This window comes from Rhinopithecus roxellana, chromosome 17, assembly GCF_007565055.1.
Source record: "Rhinopithecus roxellana isolate Shanxi Qingling chromosome 17, ASM756505v1, whole genome shotgun sequence".
Classification (NCBI taxonomy): Eukaryota; Metazoa; Chordata; class Mammalia; order Primates; family Cercopithecidae; genus Rhinopithecus; species Rhinopithecus roxellana.
Window position 1 is genome coordinate 24032636 of NC_044565.1, and position 27529 is coordinate 24060164.

Genomic DNA, 27529 nt, shown 5'->3' on the forward strand with positions numbered 1-27529 from the left:
TTATGCTACTCTAGAAAATACATAAACAATAAAATAAACAGAATTATGGAAAAGAATTAATGAATATAGAAACAAAAGTAATGAATCAAGAAGCAGAAAGAATAACAGGACCAATAAGTAAATCCAAGAACTGGCTTATATAAGAAGATCGATGAATAAACAAACACCTAGATTGGTCAATAAAGAGAAAGTAAAAATTTACATAGCACCAGGAATGAGAATGGGATGTTATCTCATCTACTTTAGCAGGAAATTTAAATGATAAAAATAATATTGTAAATGACTCTAATAATTTTGAAAAGCTCCATGAAATGTATTATTTTACACAAACTAGATGACCAAAATTTAACCAAGAAGCAGCAAAATAAATTTTAAAACTCCAGATGAAACTGAGGACAAAAACATCAAAAATCTCTAAAAATACTCCAGATCTAGATGACTTTCTAAGTGAATAATAAATCTCAAGGAACAGAGATTTCATATCTTATTTAAACTACATCAGGGTAAAAAAGAGAGTGAAATCACCTTGATTCATGTTATGAAATTACAGCCATAATGTCAATACTAGGTAAAGACTGCCCAAAAAGTGAACTGCCAACCAATCTCATGTGTGAATATGAATGCAAAAATCTTTAATAAAACGCTGGAAAATCAAATCCAGAAGGGTATTTTTAAAAGAATGCATCAAGACCAGGAATGATTTATTTCAGTAATGAAAAAGGAGTTCAATATTCAGAAATCTGTTACTATAACTCATCACCTCAATAGTTCAAGGAAAAAAAATCAATAAATGGCCAAAATGTATTTTATGACATTCAACATCCATTCCTGAGAAAAACTCATAGTGAACTAGAATAAAAAAATACTTCCTCAACATGACAAAAAATAATTATCTGAAACTCTTGTGGTAAAACAACTTCCATTAAAGTCAGAAATAAGACAAGGATAACTATAATCTATTATTAAACATTGTTCTGAAAGTTCTAACAGATTTAAAGAGAAAACTGGAAAAATAAACCAATGGGTAAATGCTAAAATGAAGGAAACAAAATGATTATGATTTGCAGATTATGTGATTTTTGTATATACAACACCCAAAAGAATTAACTGAGATGATATTAAAATGTAAATAAGAGTTCAATAAGGGGCTAGTGTATACACACACACGCACACACACACTTTTATGTATATATATATCTAACAATTTATCTTAAATGAGAACTATAACCAGAAAGAAAATAGAACGGATAAAGATTCATTTAAAATAACAAAGTTATTTAAAAATTCCGGAATAAACTTCATAAGAAATTAGTAAGAACTACATGAAACTAATTACTAAACTTTTCTGATGAATATGTAAGAAGATTTAAATAAATAAAAGACATATCTCATTTCTGAAAAGATTTACAATTCACTCATGTAAATATTTTTAAGTACCCACTATGTGCCAGATATATTCTAAATCAAAGGATATAGTGGTGAACCAAACATACAAATTTCCCCTACAGAGCTTACATTCTAATATAAAATTATAAATTTATAAATTCTTCACCAAATTAACTTATTCATTTAATGTAATCCCAATCAAAATCCCAAAAGGAATTTTTAAGGTCAATGGGGGGACTTGACAAAATAATTCTAAAGTTTGTTTGATTTTTGTTTTTGCTTATTTGAGATGGAATCTTGCTCTGTCGCTCAGGCTGGAGTGCAGTGGTATGATCTCGGCTCACTGCAACCTCCACCTCTGGGGTTCAAACAATTCTCCCGCCTCAGCCTCCCAAGCAGTTGGGATTACAGGCTTGCACCACCATGCCTGGCTAATTTTTGTATTTTTAGTAGAGCCAGGGTTTCACCATGTTGGCCGGGCTGGTCTCAAACTCCTGACCTCAGGTGATTCACCTGCTTTGGCCTCCCAAAATGTTGAAATTACAGGCATGAACCATTGTGCCTGGCCTAAAGTTATTGTAAAGAATAAACTTGTACAAACAGTTGAGAAAAATTAACAAATGCATAATTAAGTGTATTTGTTCCATCGGATGATAAAACATGGGAAAGGTATTTCTAAGCATGCAATCAAATGCAGAACACACAAAGGAAAATTACAATGGTTTCCACTACACAGAAACTAAAGAATTCTATAAGACCAAAAAAAAAAAAAAAAAAGCCATGAACAAAACTAAAAGACAAAGGAGAAACTGGAAAAAAAAAAAAAAAGCAATATATTTGACTATAATAGAGAAATAGCTTTACTTTACAAAAATGTAAAAATCTATAAGAAAATAATACACTAATAGGAAAACAGGCAAAAGATGTAAAAAGGCAATTTACTATAAAAAGAAAGTCAGGGCCGGGCACAGTGGCTCATGTCTGTAATGCTAACACTTTGGGAGGCCAAGGTGGGCGGATCACTTGAACCCAGAAGTTCCAAACCAGCCTGGGCAACATGGTGAAACTCTGTCTCCACAAACAATACAAAAATTAGCCGGGCATGTGGTGCGTGCCTGTGGTCCCAGCTACTTGGCAGGCTGAAGTGGGAGGATCGCTTGAGCCTGGAAGGTTGCAGTGGGCTGAGATTTCACCATTGCACTCTAGCCTGGGCAACAGAGTGAGATTCTGTGAGAAAGAAAGAGAAAAAAAGAAAAGGAAAAAAAAGAAAAGGAAAGGAAGAAGAAAAGAAAAGGGAAAGGAAAGGAAGGAGAAAAGGAAAGAGAGAAAGAGGAAAGAAGGAAGGAAGGAGGGACGGAGGGAGGGAGGGAGGGAGGGAGGGAAGGAAGGAAGGAAGGAAGGAAGGAAGGAAGGAAGGAAGGAAGGAAGGAAGGAAGGAAGGAAGGAAGGAAGGAAGGAAGGAAGGAAAGAAAGAAGGAAAGAAAATTATGTCCAATATGTATGTGAAAATACATAACATATCCAACCTCATCAGTAGTCAAATAAATGCACATTAAAACACAAATAAGGTATTATTTGTCACCTACTGAATCGGGAGGATGAAACAAATGGTGATATACACTATGGACCAGGGTAGAGGAAATGGGCACTCTACCGAATTGCTGTTGGGAACGTAAATTGGATCCATTTGGAGAAAGGATGTAATCTGCCATTATGCATTAAAATCTTTAAAACATGCATGCATGTACCTTCAATTCAGCAATTCTACTAGTAATTTATCTTAAGAAAATAATCATGGATATAATCTCAGGTTTATTTACAAGGATGTTTGTTGCATTGTTGTTCCTAATAGAAAAAGTTGGAAATAACCTAAAAGTCCAACAATGGGAAATTGATTAAATAGCATGTATCCACCAAAAATTATATTATAGAACCATATTTTATGTAATTACATTTGTGCTTGCATAATCTACATATGTTAAGAAAAAAAGGACTGGAAGGATATATGTTCACCAAAATATCAGGAGATCGAGACCATCCTGGCTAACATGGTGAAACCCCGTCTCTACTCAAATATACAAAAAACTAGCCGGGCGAGGTGGCGGGCGCCTGTAGTCCCAGCTACTCAGGAGGCTGAGGCAGGAGAATGGCGTGAACCCGGGAGGCGGAGCTTGCAGTGAGCTGAGATCCGGCCACTGCACTCCAGCCCGGGCAACAGAGCGAGACTCCGTCCCAGAAAAAAAAAAAAAAAAAAAAAAAGAATAGTAATTTGAGGGCTTTAAGAACACAGTAGAATGATTTCTGTTTCCCTTTCTTGGTTATTTTCACAGTTTTCAGCCATAATCCTGCAATATCTTATTGAGGGGGAGTATTTTTTGATGCTTGTTTTTTAAACGTTATGGGCAGACCATAACAGCCCAGGAGGGTGGCTTCCTGCATAGCCCTGGCTGGCTCCTCTCAGCCCTCATCTGTGGAGTCAGGTGGGCCTGTCTAGTGGGGCATGGAAACACACGCTTCAGTGGTCTCCTCCCATCTGCTGAAGTCACCTCCACCCTCTCATTCCTGGCATCAGGGGTAATTCTTCTGTGGATGTTTAATTTGCATCAACATCAGAAGCAGAGCCAGGTACCTCTCTGGCTGCTGCTGAGCTCCCCAAGGCCTAATAACACAATAGGCTGCTTGCTCCATTGCCTGGCAATCAGATGCTTCTTGCTGCTCCTCCCTCTCTTCCCCACCCCACCCTCCCCTCCACCTCTGCTCCTGGCAGCTCCCCAGACACCACATACTCATGGAAGATGTTGGGAAGACTGCGTGGGAGGTGCTGGCCATGAAGTCCGCGATCTGCCGCAGGGCCCAGATGTTGGAGGAGTTGTTCCCCTTCTTCATCTGCTCCTGGATGAGGCCTTCGAGCTCCTCCCTGAAAGACTAAAGCAGGCCCCGAGGTGCTGGTCTCCCCATAGCTTCTCACACAGCGGCCGAACAATGAGCTCTTCCAAATGCCCACCCTTGCCCCTGGGTCAGCTAGGTCAGGGCCATGCTTAGGATCCCTGGCCACAAGGGACACTGAGCAGTTCCACTAGGACCTCAGGAATTGCTGTATGGGAAGCAACAAAGAAATGCTGGGAATGGATCTTGTGTTCCCTTGCCCTCTGGGCAGTAATCTAGATTCCAGATCCTTTCTGTGTCTAAATGAGGGCCAAGACCCCTCCCCACCATCAGACATGGTAGGACTTCACTTTAGTAATGAAGGACTTTTTTTTAGGCAGAACTGAATGGAGAGAGCCACCATCCCTCTCCATTAGCGATGCCTGTGATTCTTTCGGGCCTCAGTTTCCTCATGTGGTTAATGAAAGGGTAGGAGGCAGAACAGGAGGATTTGATGACCTCTGAGATTGCTTCCACTCCTGATGTCCAACTCTAAGCCTGGCTTTTCAGACCATGGGGCCATAAGCAAGGAATCATGCCCACCAGGTGGCAGGATAAAACACTTAAGAGAAAATGGGGGGCCACTTAGGTGTGTTGGCCAACCTATAAAAGGACAGAAGGAAGCAGACCCTCTTCCAATCCCTATTTCCTGCCTGAGCCCTGAAATCTGGACTGGTACTAACTCTGCCGCCTCTCCTAACCCCCTTGTCACCCCTCCTAGCCACACTCTGGGGTTTTCCCAGGGGCTCCTCAACCCAGTGCTTTCAGCATCTGCCATATTCCTCCAGGCTCCCCAACACAATATCGCCCAGACCTGGGTCCATTCCCTGGAGCTGCTCTGTGAAGCCTGAGTATGCACCATGGCTCCCAGCCAGGGCCTCACACAGCCCCTGCACAGGCCCTGGCTCTCTGGAGCCCAGAAGGCCAAGACAGAGTGGCTCCCACCTCCTGAGCCCATCCTGGCAAGCAACTGGAGATGCCAACTCTGTCCCTGGGCTTCCTGATCCTTAGGATCATAGGCTGATTCCTGAGGACCCCCAAGCTCTACACAGTCAGATCCCTCTTGCCTCCTCCACACTGATCTCCCTCTGTCTTCAGTGGTCCACAGGGCCCATGCTTCGGCCTTCTCAAAGGCACTACCTGCCTCAAGGAGGAGCTCTGGGTCCATGCCAGGCAGGAATCAACCCGCCCCAAGTAAGGAGGGACGTCAGTGATCCCAACTTGCCTTCCCTTCCCACACCGCATCCCATAGCCCTGCTGAGTCCTCCACTCTCCCCACCTCCTGAGACTTCCAGGCCCTCCTCAGCCCCATCCCATTCATGTCAAAGCTTCATTTGTCCCGACAGAAAGTTCTTACTTTGTGGTGTTCAGTAAAGGGAGCCCCAACCCCTCCTCCTGGTACCCTGCTGGTCTCCAATTTACATGGATTTGTCCGTTCGCTGTCATAGCTTTCGGTGAGGAGGGAAGACTGGGAACTGAGGCTCCGAAGGGGTACAGGAAACTGAGGGGGACTTCTGTCTCCATCCCACCTCCCCACTGCACACAGCCAAACTGCCGCATACAAGCCAGTTTCTGTCATCCACCAGCTACAAGGGAGAGTCAAGGCCCCTGGTGACCAGATCCGTCTTGCTCAGTGGGCTTACATTTCTACCGACCCTGAGCAAGGGGAGGAGGAGTTACTCATCTTTCGCGTGGGTATACACCCTGAAGAGCCAGCGCCCCCTGCGCCCTCTCTCGTCCGGGTCAGCCCCACTCACAGGACTCTGCAGGATCATGGTTACGCGCTTCTTCTGCTCCATTAGGTTGAAGTCCTGCCGCAGGTCCGCTGCCTGGTTGCGAAGACGCATGTACTCGGGGTCGTCCTCTGAGAAGCGGTCAAAGTAAGGCTGCCCCTGCGGGGGCGGCGGCGAGGCAGCCTCGGGGACCGTCTCTTCGCTCATTTTCCCGGTGGGTTTGCAATTCACTCCTGGAACCCTACAGAGAAGCGGAGAGGGTATGCAGTTGGTTGGTGCTCCCCATTGGGGTACCCGCTTCCCAGAGAACAGGACTGGGTTCGGTTGGATTCTCAGTGGGGTGCAGCTATTCCTAGGATGGTAGAGGCAGAGCCTGGGGAGGAGGGCAGGACGCCGGCAGTGGCCCCATATATCCATCTTTAGGAGCGCTGCTGTGCCATGAGACTAAGTAAAAACATGGGTTCAGGTATCCACTCCCTTGCCCAACTAGCCAGCGCTTAAATGGTCCCACCTGGCTTGGAGTAGCGAGTTCCCCGAATGCAAACATGACCTGCAGACCTTGTTGAGCATTTCTGTGATGCATGCCTATGTAGTGGTAAGCCACTTACTGGAAATTAGTACTTCATCTAAAATGGAAACCCTCTAATAAGGCCCCGCAAAAATTATGGTGGAAATAGCTACTGCATGCTGGGCTTAATACCTAGGTGATGGGTTGACAGGCGCAGCAAACCACCGTGGCACACATTTACCTATGTATCAAACCTGCACATCCTGCACACGTACCCCAGAACTAAAAAGAAAAAAAAGTTATGGTGGGAAATTCACAAAAGAACATTACTATTAAACAGGGCCTACTGAGACTACTACTACAAGAGCATGGGAACTACTAAAACGTGGGAAGCACTTCGCCCAGTGCTTTTCTTTACAACTTAAACTTCGCTCTGGCCCCTGGAAAGGAATTTATTGGTGAATCTGTTTCTGTGAAACTTGTCTTAATGCAGAATCAGATTCTCATTTCAAGTTTAAAAAGAGGTATGCAACTTTATTAATGGAAAATTATTTTCTCTTCAATCCCACTCAACTCATGTTGAGAAACAACTAAGGTTTGCAGGGTGCCATGCTGCCCAGCTGCCAGATCCCCACATGCTGTGTGTAAACCTACTCCCTGGAGCATGGACCATGACAGCCTCTGGAGAGTCAAGCTGGGGGAAAGCCGTGGATTTTTTCTAATCAACATGGTTTTTAAAATGTGTGAATGATGAATGAAGAAATGTTTTCTGTTGCTATCTTGGAACCCTTCTGAAGAGTAAGCCTGCAGTTCCGGGCTTCACTTCCCGGCTGTGGGAGTTTAGTCAAGCTCATCTCCCTTCCTGTGTCAGCACTGCAAGGCCTTTAAGTCAGTGCTCTGCCCCTTCAACACACAGGGTGGCCTTATAGAGCATTGGCCTTCTCCCTGCTGGCTGATTCTCTTCTCAGCAGAAGGCAGCATGTACTTTGGCTGAACAATAATTAGCTTTTTAACATACATGTGAAGATACAAATAAAAGAGCATTACAAGGGACCAGGACACCTGGGTTCTCATCCATAACCTGCCACTCCCTTGCTTTACCTCCATTGGCTCCCATTCCATGAGGAGATGGAGTGCTCTCTTGTTCTTTGGGAGAAGGCTCCTGGCCTCCCAGCTCCTGATCTGCCCTTTGCCTGTGGCTGGCCAGTCCTGACTCCCTCCAGCCTTGCTCCAGCAGTCCTATTGGCTCCAGCCTACCCTTGATTCTGGTCAGAAACTCATTACAAAGGAGGCTTTGCTGATGTCCAGTAAAGCATATTCTTGTTGTCCCTGAGCTGCCTGTAACCTCTTCTTCCACATTCTATCAGAACTCCACCCTCTACCCTTGCAATCTCTCTGGGTGGGGTGAGGGGAGAATGATGCCATAGATAAGCTTGGAGGACAGTGGGAGGCCATTCCATCAGCTCAGAATACACAGATGGTTTCCTGTTGTTCTTGTTTGCATTCTTCCTTTAGGGAAAAGGCAAACAGTTCATTCAAGGGAAGGCACACGGACAGAGTTCCTCAAGGATCAGCTGATGGCCTGAGCCCTCAGCCTAGAGCAGTGGTTCTCAATCTAGGGTGCACAATAGCATCACCTGGGGAACGTTAAAAACTATTGATACCAGATATTCTAATATAATTAGTCTGAGGTATGACCTGGACATCAGGATTTTCAGAAGCTCCCTAATCCCTAATGAGCAGCCAGGGTTGAAATAGCTATAGTTTAGATGTTAATGGTTGCAACAATGTAATGGAAGGCGTCCATTTCAGGTGTTGGCCATTTCTACCCAGTCTGACGTAAGATGGCACAAAACCACACATGTCTGACTGCCACACCACAGGCCACTTCCCATAGCTGTCTTGGCCCCTCCTTTCATTCAAACCCCCACCTCCCATCATACACTTGGCCTGGAACATGGTACATTAAGTTTGGCCTAAAGCTGCCTCCTTACATATTTTAAGTGTAGCCTAAGGGCTTTTCCACGTATAATAAACTGATGTGTAATAGACTGTAACCTACTCTTGTGACAAGTAGCTGAGTCTCAGCCAACCACAGCAGCTGAGTTTCCACCAATCACAGGTAGCCAACTATTCAAACACTGTTCCAATAAAGCAAACACAGAGCCGTAACCAATCCAGCCATGTCAGAACCAATCCAGCCGTGTGTGTATCTCACTTCCATTTTCTGTAGGTCACTTTCCTTTTTCTGTCCATAAATGTATCCAATCATGTGGCACTCTCAGAGTCACTCAGAAACCATTCTGGTTCTGAGGGCTCCCCAGTTCCTGAATCATGCTTTGCTCAAACTCTGTTAAGTTTAATTTGCCTAAAATTTTTCTTTTAACAGGCAGTGGGAGTGCTCCAAATGCCACCATGGCCCGCTTCTGCAAAGCTGCCAAACCAGGACCTATGATCTTAATCATTCCACTAGTTAGTCATCTTCTTACGAAAGCCCTTACCTGATCTCCCCCAACCAGCACCACACTTACCAGCAGTGTTGACAAAATATTTAGTAATAGGAGATGGAGATGAAGGGTTGGAGGTAGGGGAAGGGGTCTGCTGGGAGTGGCAGCCAAAAAAAAAAAGATTCTGTAAAGAAAGATTTTGGAACAGATTTGGCAGGCTGGTAGAAGAGTTGTGGTCATACTTAGCATCATTTAAATCCAGACCCTTTCCTTTCATCTGAATGGAAAAAGAGTGATTGAGTCAAGGATGTTGCTGGTGGACTGAGCTCTAGACTAGAAGTCCAGGGACCCACAGTCTTGCCCCTATGAGTCACTCAGTAGCTGCATGGGCTGGGGCAAGTCATTGCCTCTCTCTGGGTCTCACTTTGCCCAGCTCTAAATGAGAAAATGAACCGAATGACCTCTGGGGTCCCTTCCAGCTCTGGCACTATGATTTATCTGAGTTGGAGACAGATACATTCATGCAATAAAGGCAGAAGGATGGAGGATCTGGGTTTCTTGGAGCAAGAGACCTTCCTGCTTTCCCCCAGAGCCTCTCCCACAAGTCAGATGCCAAAAGAGAAACATCTGCAAAGAACACACATTGGCTTTGTGGATTCCAGTCAATCCCATGTGCATGGGGTTAGTTAAGAATATTTCACCTCTATCATGCTCACACCCAACCTCATCCCTGGACCTTAAAGATAAGAAGAGATGACAAAGTCAAACATGATGGGACTGCATCGGAGCCACACATGACATGTGGCCCCCACCCAGATTCTTCTGGGCAGGCAGCACTGCAGAACAAAACTCTTCCAGAGACATCACTTCATCGAACCCATTCCTTCTCTGTTTAGTGACTCATCATAGTAAATTAATTCTCTCTGGCGCTTTCAAAGCCCTGAACCTTTGATGTTATTTTTAAAACAGCAACAAGCAACTCCCCTTCCCCAGCAAGTACACCGGATGTGAGCATAGGCATGTGAGCCCCCTGTGCTCCCTAGGACTCCAGGCTCCAAGCCAACTGAACTCTCAGCTTCTCTGGGACTAGGATCATTTTGGCTAGCACAGCCTTATACTGAGCCTTCCTGGCATAAACCCTTTTTTCATCCAGGCAGGAAAATGTTGACCATCTCCCCTTCCCCATGGAGTGGTTCCATTTCCCAGCAACTGGTCTGTGAAGGCTATGAAGTAGCTCTGCCCTCCCTGAAGTGCAAAGAACCAAGAAGCTCTGGGCCTGATGGACAGGAGCTCACACCACTATGCCCCAGGGCCTGCCTTCCCTTCTTAAAGCCCAGCCGCAGAGGGTTGCTCCAGAGGTACTCCGATGGGGGTGGTGTAGGACATGGAAGCCCTGACTCCATCACCATCACAACAGGGGCCTGGGTCAAGCCTTTGGCTTTGTGAATCAGAGGTATCCTCTTGTGTTCCTTCCTTCTGTCTCCAAAAAATTATGTGCAGAATGGCTTAACAATTAAAAGCACAGACTCTGGAACAAGACCATCTGGGTTCAAATCTCAGCTGTGCCACTTATTATCTGTGTAATCTTGAGCTAGTTACTTAACTGCTCTGTGCCTCCATTTCCCCACATATAAAATGGAAACTGTAGTAAATTAACTACCTTGAGAGGTACTTGTGAGGATTAGTGAAGTTAATGTATGTAGAGTATTTAAAACAGGGCTTGATACATATAGCAAGTGCTATTAACTATTTACTCTTATTATGTGTGATTTCAGGGCTTAAGTCATCTTAGCATTAGGAATTCAAGTAATGAGAGGCTTGTGATTCAATTATAAACAGGTGCACACTAAATAACTGTAATTATGTGTTTTAGTCTAAAAAACTAATTCAATCTTGAGCTATATTGACAAAAAGAAGAACATTCAGAAAAAGACTGAGAATGCCCAGTTTCCCAACCAGATAGTGGGAACAGGTCAACCTCAGTATCACAAAAAAGAAGCTAAGCAGGATGCTGGAGATCAGAGACCAGTGTGTGATAAGCCAGGTGTGACATAAGAAAGACTATATCTGGTCTTTGTCCCTGGTTCCTGACACAGAGATTCAAAAACCTTTGGAATTCCTAAAATGCCCAAAAGACAGTAGGAATGTCTTTTGTTATTCATCACAAGCACCTTTCAACTGAACCTGAGTTTATACTAATAAAGTGACGTATAATAGGCCCTTAGTTTCAAGGAAGTGTCTAGCCACCTCAGAAAATCCAAGCACACAATTAGAAGCCTGTAGCATCAGCTCCACCCCCACTGCCTCCCCACCCCACCGCTTCCAAAGCAGTGAGAGGGGCTAGAGATTGAGTCCAGACAAGTGGCAAATGATTTAACCACTCATGCCTCTGTAACAAATGCCCCTTGATTTTTTAAAAAAACTCTGGACTCCAAGGTGTTGGGGAACTTCCCGGTTGGTGAACACATTGATGTGCTGGGCAAGTGGTGTGCCTGGATTCCACAGGAGAGAGCACAGAAGCTCTGTGCGCCTCACCTTACACCCTGACCTATGGATGCATCTCTTCCATGTGGGTGTTCCAGAGTTGGACCCTTTGAAATATGATTGCAAATACCATGCTTTCGGTGAGTTCTGTGACTCATTCTAATGAATTATTGAACCTGAAGAGTGGTCACGGGAACTCCTAAATTTATAGCCAAGTCAGTTGGAAGTGTAGGTGACCTGGGGACCCCACTTGTGGCTGGTGCCTGAGGTGGGGATGGTCCTATTCGTGACCTTGTCCTTTACCTTGTAGTAGTTAGCTTGTGTGCCCTTCAACTCGGGGTAGTGCATGCCAGAATTGAATTGAATTGTAGGACAGCCAGCTGATGACAGGGAATTGGTGACATATTACCAAGCAACTTTTATTCATGATGTATTTTCGCCCTCAGGACCAATCTATGAGGTTGATATTATTGTACCAGTTTTACTTAAACAAAATAAAGATAGGCCGGGCACAGTGGCTCATGTCTGTAATCCCAGCATTTTGGGAGGCTGAGGCGGGTGGATCACCTGAGGTCAGGAGTGTGAGACCAGCCTGGCCAACATGGTGAAACCCCGTCTCCATTAAAAATACAAAAATTAGCCGGGCATGGTGGCGTGCATCTGTAGTCCCAGCTACTCAGGAGGCTGAGACAGGAGAACCTGGGAGGCAGAGGTTGCAATGAGCTGAGATCACACCACTGCACTCCAGCCTAGGTGAAAGAGGGAGACCCTGTCTCAAAAAAAAAAAAAAAAAGATATAAGATAAAGATCAAGACACTGAATCACAAAGAGATGAACAAACCTGCTCAAGGTCACACAGATAACAGTGGAGTCAGGATTTCAACCAGGTTTGTCTCTAGCCCCCACATCCTGCACTTCTCCACTCCATCATTCTGCCCCAGAACATCTGCTGGGCTGCCATGTGGAAGAAGGATTAGGCTGGTTCTCTAGAACCTCAGAGGCCAGAACTAGGAAATCAGGTGGTTTTTACAGACAGGCAGATTGCAGCTGAGGGCACAGGGGAGAACTTCCTAAGGACAGGAGCTGCTCAGTAATGGGAAGGTGGAACAGGCTGTCTTGTCAGGTGGGGAGCTGTCTCTGCTGGGAGTCAGAGTGAGCACAGGATGCTGTAAAGGGGCTTCTGTCCTTGCTGAGTCACAGGCAGGGGGAGGACTAGTGACTTCTAAGGTCCTTCAGGTTCTGTGGTAGGTCTTGAGTCAGCAGGATAAGGGGAGTTCATGGCAATGACCTGAGTGTCTGGAAGCTCATCCTCATGCGAAGGGCCTTGTCTGCACCTCATGTGATGGGCCCAACCAAAAAGTGTGTGTCACCCCCATCACCGCCAGAAACGGCTGCTTACTTACCGGGAGGCTGGCCCAGCCCTGTCCAAGTCTCCTTCTGTTCAGTGCTCAGTCTGCACTCCCCAGCTCCACTCTCAAGGGTGCCGGCCACATCTACACAACCTTAAACATCCAGGTGGAAACTGCAAAACACAAACACGACAAGTGTCAGGACCTTGCCTGCACCACCATGACTCTTCACCTGATTTATAAGAGCTTCTGGGAAATTCCTTAAAATGAACTTGAAATGAATTTTTATTTTAAAAGCAAATTATGCCTTTAAAAAGGTAAAGAGGCCGGGTGCAGTAGCTCATGTCTGTAATCCCAGCACTTTGGGAGGCCGAGGTGAGGGGATCATGAGATCAAGAGATCGGGACCATCCTGGCCAACATGGTGAAACCCTGTTCTACCAAAAATACAAAAATTAGCCGGGCATGGTGGTGGGTGCCTATACTTCCAGCTACTTAGGAGGCTGAGGCAGGAGAATTGCTTGAACCCGGGAGGTGGAGGTTGCAGTGAGCCGAGATCACACCACTGCACTCCAGCCTGGGGGACAGAGTGAGACTCTGTCTCAAAAAAAAGGTAAAGAAAGCTGCATTATCTTTACAATTGGGATAAAAATTCCTTTTAAAGAGAAGAATTGGATAATCTCTTTGCTGAGTCCTGGCTGGCAAGGCCTCCAGGGAAAGCAGTTGCCCTGGCCTAGTGGAGGGTGCAGAATGTGGAACTGCACGAGCCCAGACGGGTTTGCTAGTTGCTGAGCTGGGAGGATCTCCATTCCTGAGACCCCCAAAACACTTCACTAACAGCTGCTAAACTCACAGATGCTAATGTGAGTGATGTTTGGATGCAGCCCAAGACGCAGAAGCAGCCTGAAGAATATTGCATCCCAGGAAAATGGGAGAGTTTTAGATTTGCACAGGCTGTCCATGGGTGAATTCAAGGCCACTTCACCTAGAGTTCCAGGGGAAGAAAGGCCCCAGCGAATACCTGGATAATAAATCCTAAAGTACTACTAAGGAGGAATATAAAGTTGTTAATACCTTACAAACTAGGGTGAGTTACTAGTCCAAAACTCCTAGGAATCAAGGTCTTCAAAGCATTAATTGTCAAAATGTTTAAAAATAAAGACAAGCAATGACAAGTGATCATTTTCCATTTTCACTTGGACATCCTGTTGTTCTGACCCAGAGCTGCTGGGGGCTGTCTCATCCAGGGTGTAGCATCCCTGACCACCCTCACCCTACCGCCGCCTGCCCATGGCTCTGGCTCACTGGCAGCTCAGGTCCATCCCTGACCCAGTGCTGTCCAGAGTGGAGCCATTCGGAGAGACTCGTCCCACCAAAGAGGGACAAGGAAAACTCATCTTGGTAGGTACAATGTGCCTGTGGGAATCCAGGACACCTGCATACCCACTAATGCTCAGCCTCCTCCTCAATCCAGCCAGGGGGGCCTGGGGCTCAGTGTTTCAGTGCCTGGATGGTCCCTGAGCCCAGTCCTGATGCTCACGATTCTACTTAGGAACTTGTAAGTTGCTTCTAAGAGCGAGACTCTGTGCACTGCACATCCAGTGCCGACTGAGGTCTTTCTCTCAGAGGTTCTATTTTTAACTAGAACAGGGTCCCAGCCACCACTTGATGCTGCCTCTCTCCAATGGTGGGGTTTGCTGATGTATCTCCATTGCCCTCCTTAAGGACCAATCTTGCAGCCTCAAGCACCAGCTTCCTCCCCTTCCCCAGAAGGTCTGAGGCTGCCCTGTGGCCATAACCTGCTAAGATTTGAATTTTCAGAATCTCAGCTATTTTTTGTGTTTACTAATAGAATTAATCCTTTGCCCCTAGAAGTAGCCTGCACCATTCTTGTAAGAAAGCAAACATTTATCCCCAATGTAAATATACAGTGAACAAAATAATTCCCACCCCAACCCCTACTGCTGCTGAAATTCCCCATCAGAGCACATTCCTTGGGTTATGGTGTTATGCCCTGATTAAAACGAAAATAGTCCTGAGAGGTATTTGAGGCAAGTGTATTATCTAGAAACCATTGTCCTGTGGCAATGAAACTGTCAAACCTCTGATCGTGGAGTTGGGCTGAGCAGGCAGGACAGGCACCAGATCAGCAAGCTTTAATGAGAGAAGGAAGAGAAAGAGGCCTAATGCCAGGGCTGCTCTAGTGAGGCCCTAGCTGCTGTCCTGGGGGAGTTTAGAAAATCCTGGCCAGACAGAATCCTCTGAGCCTGCTGAAGCTGCTGTACCAAGCACAGCATCACCCCTTGTGCAGCCTTCAGCTTCCCAGCACATGCTTTGAGAACCTAGCTCTCTCCAGCTTCCAGCCCCCACATCCCTCAGGCAGAGCGGAGATGCAAGGGACAGTGTGAGCCACGGTGCCCCATGTAGTGAAAACAGATGCCTGACATCCCCTGGGTGGTTCAGAGAGCACCAGAGGCACAGCCCCCTCAGAGCCACCCGCCCCCTGCTCTTGGTGCGCAATCGCTGGGCTGTGAGGCGGCAGGAGTTAGGGCAGTGCATTCTAGTCCTTGTTGGCTGCTCTGGACTGTGAGCCCGGACATTAAAACACTCAGGGAACTTTGCCTACTCCTGTGTCCTGCAGCCTCTTTAAAAGTCAACCTGCAAACGGACCATCACTCCTGCCCACCCCACACCACAGCCTCCCCAGCCCCCTCCTCTCTGCCCCCTACCAACCAGGCATCCCACCATGGGATCCCACCTTGACTCCCTCAATTTGCCCTGCACATTTAATTGGTCACTACGGTCTCTGGTTTTATGTCCTAAATATCTCTCCACCTGCAGTGCCAGGCCCTGAATCATGCCTCCATCTCTCCATCCTTTAATGATCTCTGGTCCACCGTCCTTCCTGGCCCATGCCTGACACTGCCCTGCTAAAAATCCATCTCTGTCGCCAGGGGCAGTGTTCCTAAACTTTTTTTTTTTTTCTTTAAAGCCCTGCTTTTCCAACCAAAACCTAATCAAATTTAGCCTTTATTACCAAAATGGCAGGTATACTTTTCACATTTTCCAAATATAAAATGTTAAATCTGAACAGGCTTTGTCAAACCAAATGCACACCCCATGTTAACAATCCAAGCCCATTGATGCCCAGCTGGGAGCTGTGCATTTTTCCCTCTGCCAGGCCCCTTCTCCTTGAGGACAGCGACCCTGTAGGATGAGGCTGAGACTCACGTGACACCTCTACTCCCAGCCCCCTGACCTCTCTGCATTTGCCTCGCTCTCCAGGGGCTATTCCCAGGACCCAAGAGGCACAAAGCAGATTCTTGGTTGGGGCTGGAGTCTGCCAGGAACACCCTCCTCTCTTCACCTCCTCCCTGCAGCTCAGGTGTCCTCTCCTCTGGAAGCCTGCCCCCTACACCCCCGCCCTGGGCTCTCACATCACTGTTACTTGCCTCTTCCATTCCACTTGCAGCCCGGCAGCAACAATCTATTACCGTGAGCTCCTGGCAGGCGGCCTGTGTCTCTGCATTTCTCTATCCTCCCTGTTGCAACAGAGCCTGGTGCCAGTTACGTGCTGAACAAATGTTAGTTGAAGGTAAATTGGGAAGAGCTGGGCCCGCTTAACAAAGCAGCCCTGTCCAGCCCTGAGGTCCCAGCGGCAAGTGAGGCCTGAGGGGAGCTCATGATAGTGTGAGGAGATAGACCCTGAAGGCTAAGGTGCTGAGTGTTCATAGAGGAGTGCATGGCAGGTGCCTCAGTGCCCAAATCACCTCTTGTCTTGGTATATAACCCAATGGCTGGCCCCTCAGCCACTCCTTCTTGCCTAACTTGAGGCAGAACCCAGCAACAGATCGCAACTCTTACATTAACAAATCTGACATTAATTATGGGAAGACAGAGAAGAAGGTAATATTACATACCACACAACACACACAGCAACACCCCTGGCTCTCCCATGTTCAGCCCTGCCCTCTTCTCTCTCTCACCTCCTCCCTTGAGCACCCCCTCATCTCTCTCGCCTGGGACCCTCCTCTCTGCACAGAGGAGCCCAGGAGCTCCCTCTCAGCCCGGCCAGCTCACTTCCTGACACCTCTGCAGCCCCTCAGCAGGGTCCCTGCTGGGATTCGCCCTGGTAAGATGGCAGCTGGAGACTACACATCACGAGACACGCTTCCTGTCACCAAGCATCTTCTTCCCTGTCCCACTGAAGACCAAGTACATGTAACCACTGGAGTATGAAATCGCATTTCTATGGATCATTCCTCATGGCTATAAGAGAAACAAAGGTCTATAAGGGGAGTAACAGATGCCCGAGTTGTCTGACTTTTTGTTAAAATCAACTTAAGCTTCATGTGCCCTGAGCAGAGGCAGGCGCCATCTCCTGCCACTTCAGTGGGGGAGTCTCCAGACAGGAACAGACAGTCTGTGTGGCTCAGCACCCAGAGCTCAAAGTGGAAAGACGCAAGCTACCACTTCCCAGGTGCTCCCCCACAGCCATGGCCATGGGTCCGTCAGCAGTCCTGGCCTCTGAAAGCCCCAGGCCCTGGTCCCACAGGTCAGCTCCCAACAAGGGCAGTGTAGCATTTGCTCCAGGACTTAGGCTTGAAGTCAGAAGCCAGACTCACCGATCCCTGAATGAGACTCCCACAAGTGAGAGAGGAGACGGTCAGGGCTGAGCTGCTGCTACTTTCGCAGAATAAATGAAGACAGTTGAATAAGGGACTGGACCACACCCTGCCTGATGTGTTCAGATAAAGAGAAAGCTCATGCCTCTGGCCAGTGGGATTATGGGGAAAGCTTATCATCATTTCTTCAAATACTTCTGAATTCTACAAAGTTCTAGATTATGTATTAACTGCTGTGATCATTTAAGCCAAAAATAGTTGAAAAGAAGAAAGAGAGAAAGAGGCAGGACAGCGATGGTAAAGTCTATGTCCATCTTAGTTGGAAGAATCCTTTAACCCCTTCACTGCTGCAGGCCTCATAAGTTACTTATTTCTGGGCATCCCTGGTGCAAGCATTCCTAGTGAAGTCCAGTGAATTTTAAAAGCCCTCCAGCAAACAGCCTCAAAACTAATCATTGGTAGGCAATGTTTTTCTGTTCTTCTATCCCGGAATTAGACTGTTGGGAAATGAATGGACTGAGTATTCTTTCTTACGGACTTGGAATCATTCCCATACCCGCTAACTAAATCAACAGTTAATCTGTCAAGTATCTGTTGGTGCTCAGGAGTGAGCAAGAACTGGAACTGATGTGAGAGGGAAGATGGCTGGGAGAAACGAGACACGGCCTTGCCTGCTAGAGGCCCACAGTCATGTTTGTATTCATGAAAAACATGCATGTAAATGAAATATGCATAGATACATGCACATATATGCAGATATGTAATTAACTATTAAGGCCAACACACTACAGGGCCCCGACAATGAATCCCGAGGTGATCAGAAATGAATGTGTTCAACGCTTTTTGGGAAGGGAGACTGGAAACCTTGGGTGCACATTATGAGGACCAAAGTCCTGAGTTAGATCCTGAAGAAAGACATTATTCCATCTACAAAAGCTGTGAAACTCCAGTAAGTGCCCAGTGCTATGCCCAGCCCTGCAGTGAAGGACCCAGCATCCTGGTTTTTCGGGAGAGGAAATTGAGACTGCAGGAACCTGGGTGACTTGATTCAGGCTGCAGAGTTGGTGAACAACAGAGCTTGGGTTTGAACCCCTCTAGTTCCAGAGCCTGTTCTCCTTTTACTTCACCACACTTTCTGCCCCTCATTCAAACAAAGGTGAGCAGATGCCAGGGGCCTGGTAGGAAGTGGGGCGGGGAGGGGAATGGACATCAGCAAATGGCCAGAGCCCAAGTTCTTATATTCCTAGTGGAAGCCCTGAGGACTTGGCCAGCACCAGAAAGGATGATTCTACTTCCTATTTCTGGCATGCAGGGCTCAGAACCAAGCTCTTTCCCAGCACAGAAATGCGGATTAGGAGGCAAGGGAGAGAGTGGGCACCTCTGGGACTCGCTCTGACAAAGTGAGCTGAGCTTTTAGGTATAGAAGATCCGCTGGCCCCTCAAGAGGACAGGTGGGCTGCAGTGGTGACAGCTGGTGGTGGGTCACCCACCTGCACTTCCAGGGCTGCCAGTCACTGCAGTGTGGGTACAGCCACCTATGAGACTTGCTTCATATGGACTCAATACAATCCTTCCACTAAAAGATCTGCCATGGTCAGGACCTGGCTCGCCACTGGGGACACAAAGGGATGCAACTGCAATCCCATTTCTCAAAAGGCCCAGGACAGGGGCGTGGGGGGTGGCTCACAGAAAGATGATTACAAGACTGGGGCACAGTGATCTGGTGGAGGTTCATGAAAGTGACCAGGGGGTCCTAACCTCGAGGCTCCAGCACTGGGCTTTAACCCACTCATCAGCAGCCTCTGCCACTGATCACAAAACCATGTGGACCTCATGCCTTCGTGAAAGGAAAGAAAAGGTTGTTGGGGAAGCCCTGGTGATGCAGAGACAGTGCTGAGCTAGCAGGATGGCTGGGCTCAGTCTTCCCACACTCAGTGCCTTCAGTAAAAAGGTCAAACTGGGAGACTATGCGGATAAAAGCCCATCAAAAAGGCTAATTGAGCTGACTGTCCTGATTTACTGTTGCACCTCAGGCTGTCCTGGAATCCAGTCACAGATACTTTTAAGCAGTCACCTTGCCTGCCTTTTGCCTTCAGGCAAGTCAATGGAGCTATATTTTGAAAAGTTTCACCTCAATCAAATTCAAACATGAAAGAGTTGATTCCGCTCCTTGGCCCAATCTGAGAGCATCTGTTCTTCAATAGGAAGGTAAAGTGTAACTCATTGGATCATGTGACAGGATTGTCTTGTCCCCATCCCCAACCACCCCCTGTCAAGAAATCCAGGAAACAGCTATTGGGTAAGTATCCTTTTTTGTCTAATAGAATAAGCCATATCCTAAGCCATAAGAGGTGGGAATAAATGCTCATTTGGCACATTAAGGTTGAAGTTGTTTTGTGGGTTCTTTTTATTGGGCATTTCCCCCCACTGTTTGGGTATAAGAGAAAATAGGAACATTTTGCATGTAAACTGGAGGGTAATCCTGCACTATCCCTCCCCTCTCCAGACTGCGGAAGCTGTGAACATTCAAAACTGAAATGAGACTTGGGAGTGCTGGTGTGGAGGAGGGGAAGGAGGAAAGTTAGTAGGCCCAGAGAGAGGAGATGGTGGGAAGCAGAGGGAGTATGTTAAGGGTAGGAGGTCGAAAGGCTCACATAGGGCTCTGGAACATCCATGTGGAGACATCTCAAAAGCCTGAGCAGTGAGGCTCAGGCCATGATAGGGTGTTAAGAACAGGATGGCAAAAATAGGAGAGATGTTGTTTGACTGTCCATTCCTAGGACAGCAAAAATAGGAGAGATGTTGTTTGACTGTTCACTCCTCTCTCCGATGATTCTGTATTCTAAGTGTCTCCTGCAGGATCACCAGTTATCCATATGTTGGATCGCTGTTCTCTAAATCTGTTATTGTCTCACTGATTCTGTTGTTGACATTTTCCTTACATTCTGACAGTTTGTCAGTATTTTCCACTTCACTTATTGGATTTTATTATGGGGATATTAAGGAAAGAACTATTTTACCTTCTGTATACTTCTGTGTGTATGTTTGCATATCCATGTGTCAGAGACAATGCTATGTGCTCCCCAAACCCATTTCCTCTTCTTCCTGGGAGCCCATGTTTCCCAGCCCCGCTTCTGTCTGGACAGGACCCTAGGGAATGTAAGCCAGTGGAAAGTAAGCAGAAATAATGTCATCCCCAGCAGCCAAAGCAATTAAGAGCAGAGGTGCCTTCTCCACTCCCTTACTCCTCCCTTGCCTCCCTGCTGGAGGCAGAGGATGCAGTGGAAATTTCCAGGTTCTAGGAAATGACGCAGCCACCAAATGGAAGAAAACGGGAAGTCACTGCAAGCAGCCCACTGAGCATCTACTTGATAGGAGTTTCTGAGGCTGTTGTTATGGCAGGTCACCTACCCTGAAAAACACATTCCCACCTGTCTTTAGGTCAGAATAGTCTTATTCTAGTGTCTCCTGCAGGATCACCAGTTATCCATATGTTGGATCTCTGCTCTCTAAATCTATTGTTATCATCTCACTGATTCTGTTGTTGACATTTTCCTTACATTCTGACAGTGTGTCAGTATTTCCCACTTCACTGATTTTAATTGAGCAAAATTCATGTGGATTTTAATGCTGATATTAAACATTTTATCATTCTGCATACTATCCTTACTTTATCTCCATTTTCACCTCAAATCTTTCATCTTAGTCTATTCTCCACCCGTGACTCTATTTCTTAGAAACCATGTCTTTTTGAGCCATATATACTAAGGATACCAGCTTTCTGACATTCTTCTGGTTCCTATAGCAGGTTATTATCAGAGGTAAATGCTCCTTTTGAGTCCTCCAGATAATTTATCTTCCCCTGAAATGTATTTTCTCAAGATATTTCTAATTGTTTTCCTTTATTCTCAAATAAGGTGAAATCAAGTCCCCTAAGATACAACCTTCAGGGAAAATAGCTTCCTGGCAAAATGTGATGAGAAAGCCACATGTTTTCTGGAAATCAAGTGTGGTGCACACATAATTAATAGTGACTTTTAATATGTCCAGGCAATTTCTGTACTAACATCAACAAAGAAATTACCTTAATGATTAGTCCAATTAAAATTAGAGATACAAAAGGACAATTATCAAGGAAACCAGCCCAATCCCACATGCAGATTTTTAAAATGGGTAGTCCATTTACAGAAAACTTAAAATTCAATCAAACTCATTTCTGGATGGTGGAGTGATTGGTGACTAACATCAGACTCAAGGAAATAAATACTTAAGTGAGCCCACAAATCTTAAAATATGACCCCCCACTTTGCAATTTCCTGTAATGCCATAAAACTATTAATAAGATAGAGGAAGGAGGGAATGAAAAATACACATCATGATAACAATTTGATAACAGGACTATCAGATCCTGGAGACCCAGGCCAGCCTCACTTCTAGGACATCTCCTGCTTAAAGGAATGGCATGGGAGGTGAGTCACACAGAACACCTTTCTTTGATGTAGATCTCAGAAGTGAAGGCTGAGAGATCGAAGCCCAGGTGTTGATTTGATAGAGGGGTAAAAATAAAATGAGCATTGGCATGACTGTATTCTTCAATTCTAAGACATCCTTGATTGGCTGGCACACCAATTATTTTAAATATTACTGAGAAAGAAAAAAAACATTGCTAACTATAATTATAAGTCATCATTGATTGAGGGACACATCCCAACTTCAAAGATGTTGAAATGCGGGGGAAAATGTGTGTCTTAGAATCAATGAAGTAAGGAACTCAACTTAGAAATTGGTGTCACTACTTTGGGACTGCCTTTTACATGGTGGATGGCATATCATCTACTGGGTCAGGGAGCTGAAGGATGAGACAAGAGAAACAGGCCATGAGGGCCTTGGGAGAGCCCCTTGACATGTGGATTCAGGGCTTATCAGTAGACCAGATTTGTTGGCTATCAATCCATGCTTCTGCCCAGTACAGTGTCCTAAGAGTTACAACAAGGCAGACTGATATGCATGGCCCCCAAACAGGTTTTCACTCAGTGTATATCTCAGTACATCTGCTGAGGAAGCATCTTCTTCTACTGTGAAATAAGAGCTTAATGTCATAAGGCAAGACCAGACTAAGATGAGAGGCAACAAGATGACATAAAAATGGAAATTGACCCACCACCTATATTTCTGATCAGGCTCAGCCCATGAAAACCACAAGGGCTTTTGTTCTCCAGAGGGACATAGCACATAGTAGGTGCTCAATCAATGCTAGTTCCCATCCCCTATATTCTCTCTACAAGAACACTCCCAAATCTGCCATTTGATTCTGCCCTGTGTTTTCCCAAAGTTGGGAGTAGAGAGAAAATTAAAAACTATGGTGGGGAGGGGGTAAATAACTCCATAGAGGCCCCAAACTATTTCTCCACATGAAGGACCCAGGGAGTTGGTTCCACCATACAGCACCATGGCTACAAATCCAGGCTCTGAATGGCATGAAGGGCCTAGGAATGAATCCCAGCTCTGCCTCTTTCTAGTTCTGTGACCTTGAACAAGTTGCTTAATTTTTCTAAACCCCAGGTTCTTTGTCCAATGTGGAGAAGAACAGTCCCTCCTCAGAGGATTATATAAGATAATATACGAAAGCACAGGCTTTGCACGGGGTCCGACAAATACTAAGGACTCCATAAATTTTAGGTGCTACTATTAAATCATTCCTCATATGGGTTCTTAACACTGCAACAACTGATTTTTTTTTTTTTTTTTTTTTTTTTAATCACAGTCTGGATTTTATCTAGTCAGCAAGCACACATCTGGGCTGACTGCTCCATCAAATGTTCTCAAGGGAACATCAACGAATCTGAAACGAGTTGAATAAAATCAGGCAGGTTATGTCTGCTGCTGAATTTCTGCACTACAAGACATAGGTAGATTTTTAGCTGATACGCACTCTAAATGGTGGGCTCTGCTTTTCCGTCTGAGCAGGTAATCTGCAGCCCCCGGTGTTGGTGACAACACTGTTTGCATGCCTGGTGAGAATGTCTGGACTGGGTTACAGGCTTTTTCAGCAAATTCCCTGACCCCCTTGACACGGCCATTAATTACAAGCACAAAATGCTGTGCCCAGCCGTCTCCTGACACACTTGCACCTCAGGAGGATCTTCTTTGAGCTTGGAACTCAAAGAATGGGGTCAGATTTTTGGCCTGGAGGAAAAAAAATGGCAAAGGGCTACAAACAAAGGCCAAAAATCATGAATGGCATAAGGAGGGTAAATGCAAGGGGAGACCCCACCTCTCACCACTTAAGGCATTTCAAGCACATTCAATGAGGCTTCATATACTGGTTAGCAAACAAATGGAATGCATTAGCCCAAGGCAGCGTATGGACTAAAAGTGCCCAGTGATGAGGCCATAGTGAATATCCACCTAACGACCTCCTTGCATGATGTACACATGGCATAGGCCTTAAAAGCTGTCTTGTGGAAACATGTACCTTCATGGTGTTAAATGAAAAAAGTGTTGGGGTGGACTCAATATACATACTTTCAAGTGCCTTCTCTGTCCAAGCACTGTGCCAGGCACTGTTCTGCCATGCGCCTGTCATTCCAGGGCCCACCGCGTGCTGCGGAGTGAGGGCCTCAGCAGCTGTGTGGCCTTGGGTGAGCCCCTCCACCACTGTGTGCTCATTTCTAAATGGCGGCCATTGAAGTACCATTGCCATAAAAATGTTCCCCCTGCATTTCTGGGTAGCCTCTTCATGAGGGCTTCAGAACTTGGCTGAGCTGCCAGCTTCCTAATGAAGCAGTGCACCTGCCCAGGGCAGGTATGTCTCTGCCCTCACCCAGCCCCACACTGCTCCCCGCCACACACCATGCATGTGGGTTTTCCAGAGCTCAGGCCAGGTTGCATGGCTCCCTGGGCTGCTCCCCCAAGCTCCCCACAAGGAGGCCTGCTGTCATCTCTCTTGTGGCTCTTGGCCACCCTGCCAGGCTCTCTGCTTTTGCTTTGGGGTCTCCTTGACTTGGGCCCCCCTCAGGCTGCAGGACTCAGGGTTGCTCCCGGCCACAGCCGTGCTTGTGCTCCTCTGATACAGAGGCGAGGCACTGTACTAGGTGCCAGCCACTCAGTGGTGAGGGAGATGTGCTCTACATCCTCCACATGCCAACAGCTGGGGGGCCCCAAACTTTATGCAGTGTTGGGTGTGGACAGGACAGACGTCCACACTGTATCTTGGCTTTCTTTGTGCCCAAGTCTCTCCAGAAAGTGGAACAAAGTCCCTTGATGCCATCTCTCTCCTCTATTGCCTCTTCTTTCTGTTGGGAAGATAACCTTTCAAACCCTTCGTAATCTCAGAAGCATTATCCCATAAGGGTGAAGAACAAAGACAGTGCAGTCTGCCTAGTTTATATCTTGGGTGTACTTTCACAAGCTGCAAGCGTTACTGGAACCACCCTGTACCTCAGTTTCCTGCAGTCTGCCTAGTTTATATTTTGGGTGTACTTTTCCAAGCTTCAAGGGTTACTGAACCACCCTGTACCTCAGTTTCCTCATCTGTAAAGTAGAGTGGTAATTATGGTAGCCACCCCAAGGGGCTGTTGCAATTAAATGGGTTCATCCATGTAAAACACTTAGGATAATGCCTGTTATGGAAGAAGCATTCATTAATGCTGGTCTTATCTGACAGTTTACAGTCAGTGTGGGTAAATCAGAAAACTCGGCTGCACTAGCTGGAGAAGGTGAGTACAAGTGAGGACCTGGGAAGAATGTTGTCTGGGAATGTTCCAAGGGAATCTGTATTGGGTTGAATATTCCTCCCCAACTCCCTGCCAAAAATATATATATATGTGTGTGTGTCCTAACTCCCAGAACCTGTGAATGTGATCTTATTTAGAAAATGGATCTTCACAGATGTAATAAAGTTAAGCATCTCAAGATGAAATCATCCTGGATCATCCAGGTAAGCCCTAAATCCCTTCACAAGTGTCCTTATAAGACACAGACACAGAGGAGATGGCCACGTGAAGATGGAGGTAGAGAATGGAGTGAGGCAGCCACAAGCCAAGGAACACCAGGAGCCATCAGAAGCTGGGAGAGGCATGGAAAGATTCTCCCCTAGAACTTCTGGATGGAGCACAGCCCTGCTGACACCATAATTTTGGACTTCTGGCCTCCAAAACTGTCATGGCACTTCTCCAACCATGATGTACATACAAACCACCTGAGGATTTTGCTAACCTGCAGATTCGGATTCAGCAGGTCTGGGATGAGGGCTGAGAGTTTGCGTGTCTCAAAGGCCCCCAGTGATGCCAATGTTGCTGGTCCACAAACCACACTTTGAGTAGCAAGGTTTAAGAATGTATTGTCATCAGCAGTACCATGATGACAAAGGAAACCACTGGAAACAAAGGGACAGAGGTTGTAGATCCAGTCAGCCACAACAATGCTGGGTTCCTGTGACAGCATATGAGAGCCCAGCTTTCAGCTGTGGGATAAAGAGTGGAAGCAAGCCATTGACCTTTAGTGGCATTTGTCCCTGGGCTCAATCAATGCTTCTGAATTGAATAGCAGCTCACCCGGGCAATGCTAATGGATTTTGACTGTTCCAGTTCATCACTCCCTAACAGGGTCAACCAAGAAGTAGTCGCATCCTTTTTGCTAGCGGGGGGAAAAAAGGTTTTATGATCCCTGCCTTATGGAGGACTCAGAATAATTCCTGGGAGAATGGAAATGTTGGTGACAGAATTCCAGTTTCCTAATTTCAATGAACTTGATGGAAATGTATAAATCAAGACTTTTGTGTTAATGCTTTTATGGGCAAAAAACACTTGATCCAAAAAGAAGACAAGAGCTCACCTCTAATGTAGCCTGTGCTCTTCCGTGACTGGGTACTGAGAAGCTCATTTTGCTAGACAAGAGAGGAGAGGCCCCTGGCATGCATGCCCCAGGATGGGGGAGGTAGCTTTACCCACTAAAAGAGCCTATGTCAACATTTTTAAAAAGCTGGTCTACCAAACCCAACACAGGAATCGGTAGGAGATCCAGACGGCCCTTAGCCTACATTCTCACTGGATTCTCCCACTGCTCTCTCTCCAGCCCCCACCCCACAATGCATCCCACACACAGGGTTATATTTCAAAATGCTCCAGAAAAACCATCCATGACTTCTTGTGGTCCACAGCCAAATGGTCACAAAGCTTTACACCACGTACAGGCTCTGATCAACTGGTAGTGGCTACCTTTGAAGGGCTTCAGTCCTTCTTCACTCCGTGCGAAGAATGCTAGGATTGATTTCCAGTGTCTGTCATAGACTCAGAGCAGGAAGACTGGGACCGTGCCATTTCTTTCAGGACAATAGAATAAAGTTATCTTGTGGCTTTCAAGCTCCTTGAGCTACCATTAAATCATCTCCCACTCTTTTACATGAAACGCTCACTCCAGACAAAGCCCACACCAGCCCCAACACTCCCCAATATGTGATCCTGCCTCTGTGGCTGGGATCCAGCAGAACTTTCCCCTTCCTCATCCATCCCTCCAATCCCCAACACCTAATTCCCTCTCCCTCTCCTGGGCTCCAGCGCCTCCCATTCATCACTAAACTGCCTTCTTTTGCTGCTATTACTCATCTCTGTAGATGAGTCAGGACAAAAATGACTCCTGTATGAGTATTCCCAGATTTTCCACTCCGTCAGACCCTTTTCTTCCCTGAACTCCCAGAAAAACCTGCCTTGACTCACTGGCTCCTTGGATCTTTAGAATGCAGAATTGGCCAGGCGCGGTGGCTCATGCCTATAATCCCTGCACTTTGGGACGCTGAGGTGGGCAGATCACATGGTGAAATCCTGTCTACTAAAATATACAAAAGTTAGCTGGGCATGGTGATGCACGCCTGTAATCCCAGCTACTCGGGAGGCTGAAGCAGGAGAATTGCTTGAACCCAGGAGGCGGAGGTTGCAGCGAGCCGAGATCATGCCACTGCACTCCAGCCTGGGCCACTGCACTCCAGCCTGGGCGACAGAGGGAGACTCTGTCTCTGTAGAATGCAGAATTGCCAGGCAAGGGAGACAGGATAAGAACAGGAGGATGGGACCTTC

The 27529-nt window shown here is 46.4% G+C and overlaps 1 protein-coding gene across 2 annotated transcripts in view; it reads right to left on the reverse strand.

Annotated features, from left to right (window-relative positions):
* ADD2 (adducin 2) overlaps positions 1–27529 on the reverse strand; it is a 112016-nt gene that overhangs the window by 45252 nt on the left and 39235 nt on the right. The window contains exons 2-4 of one of the 2 annotated variants that reach the window (XM_010361907.2): positions 12887–13005; positions 6069–6285; positions 4173–4311 (exon numbers count right to left, since the gene is read on the reverse strand). In XM_010361907.2, coding sequence (XP_010360209.1) covers positions 4173–4311; positions 6069–6251 — 322 coding nt within the window. In that variant the 5' untranslated portion in view covers positions 6252–6285; positions 12887–13005. The remainder of the gene's footprint in view (positions 1–4172; positions 4312–6068; positions 6286–12886; positions 13006–27529) is intronic. The other variant, XM_030921589.1, reaches the window with a different exon arrangement.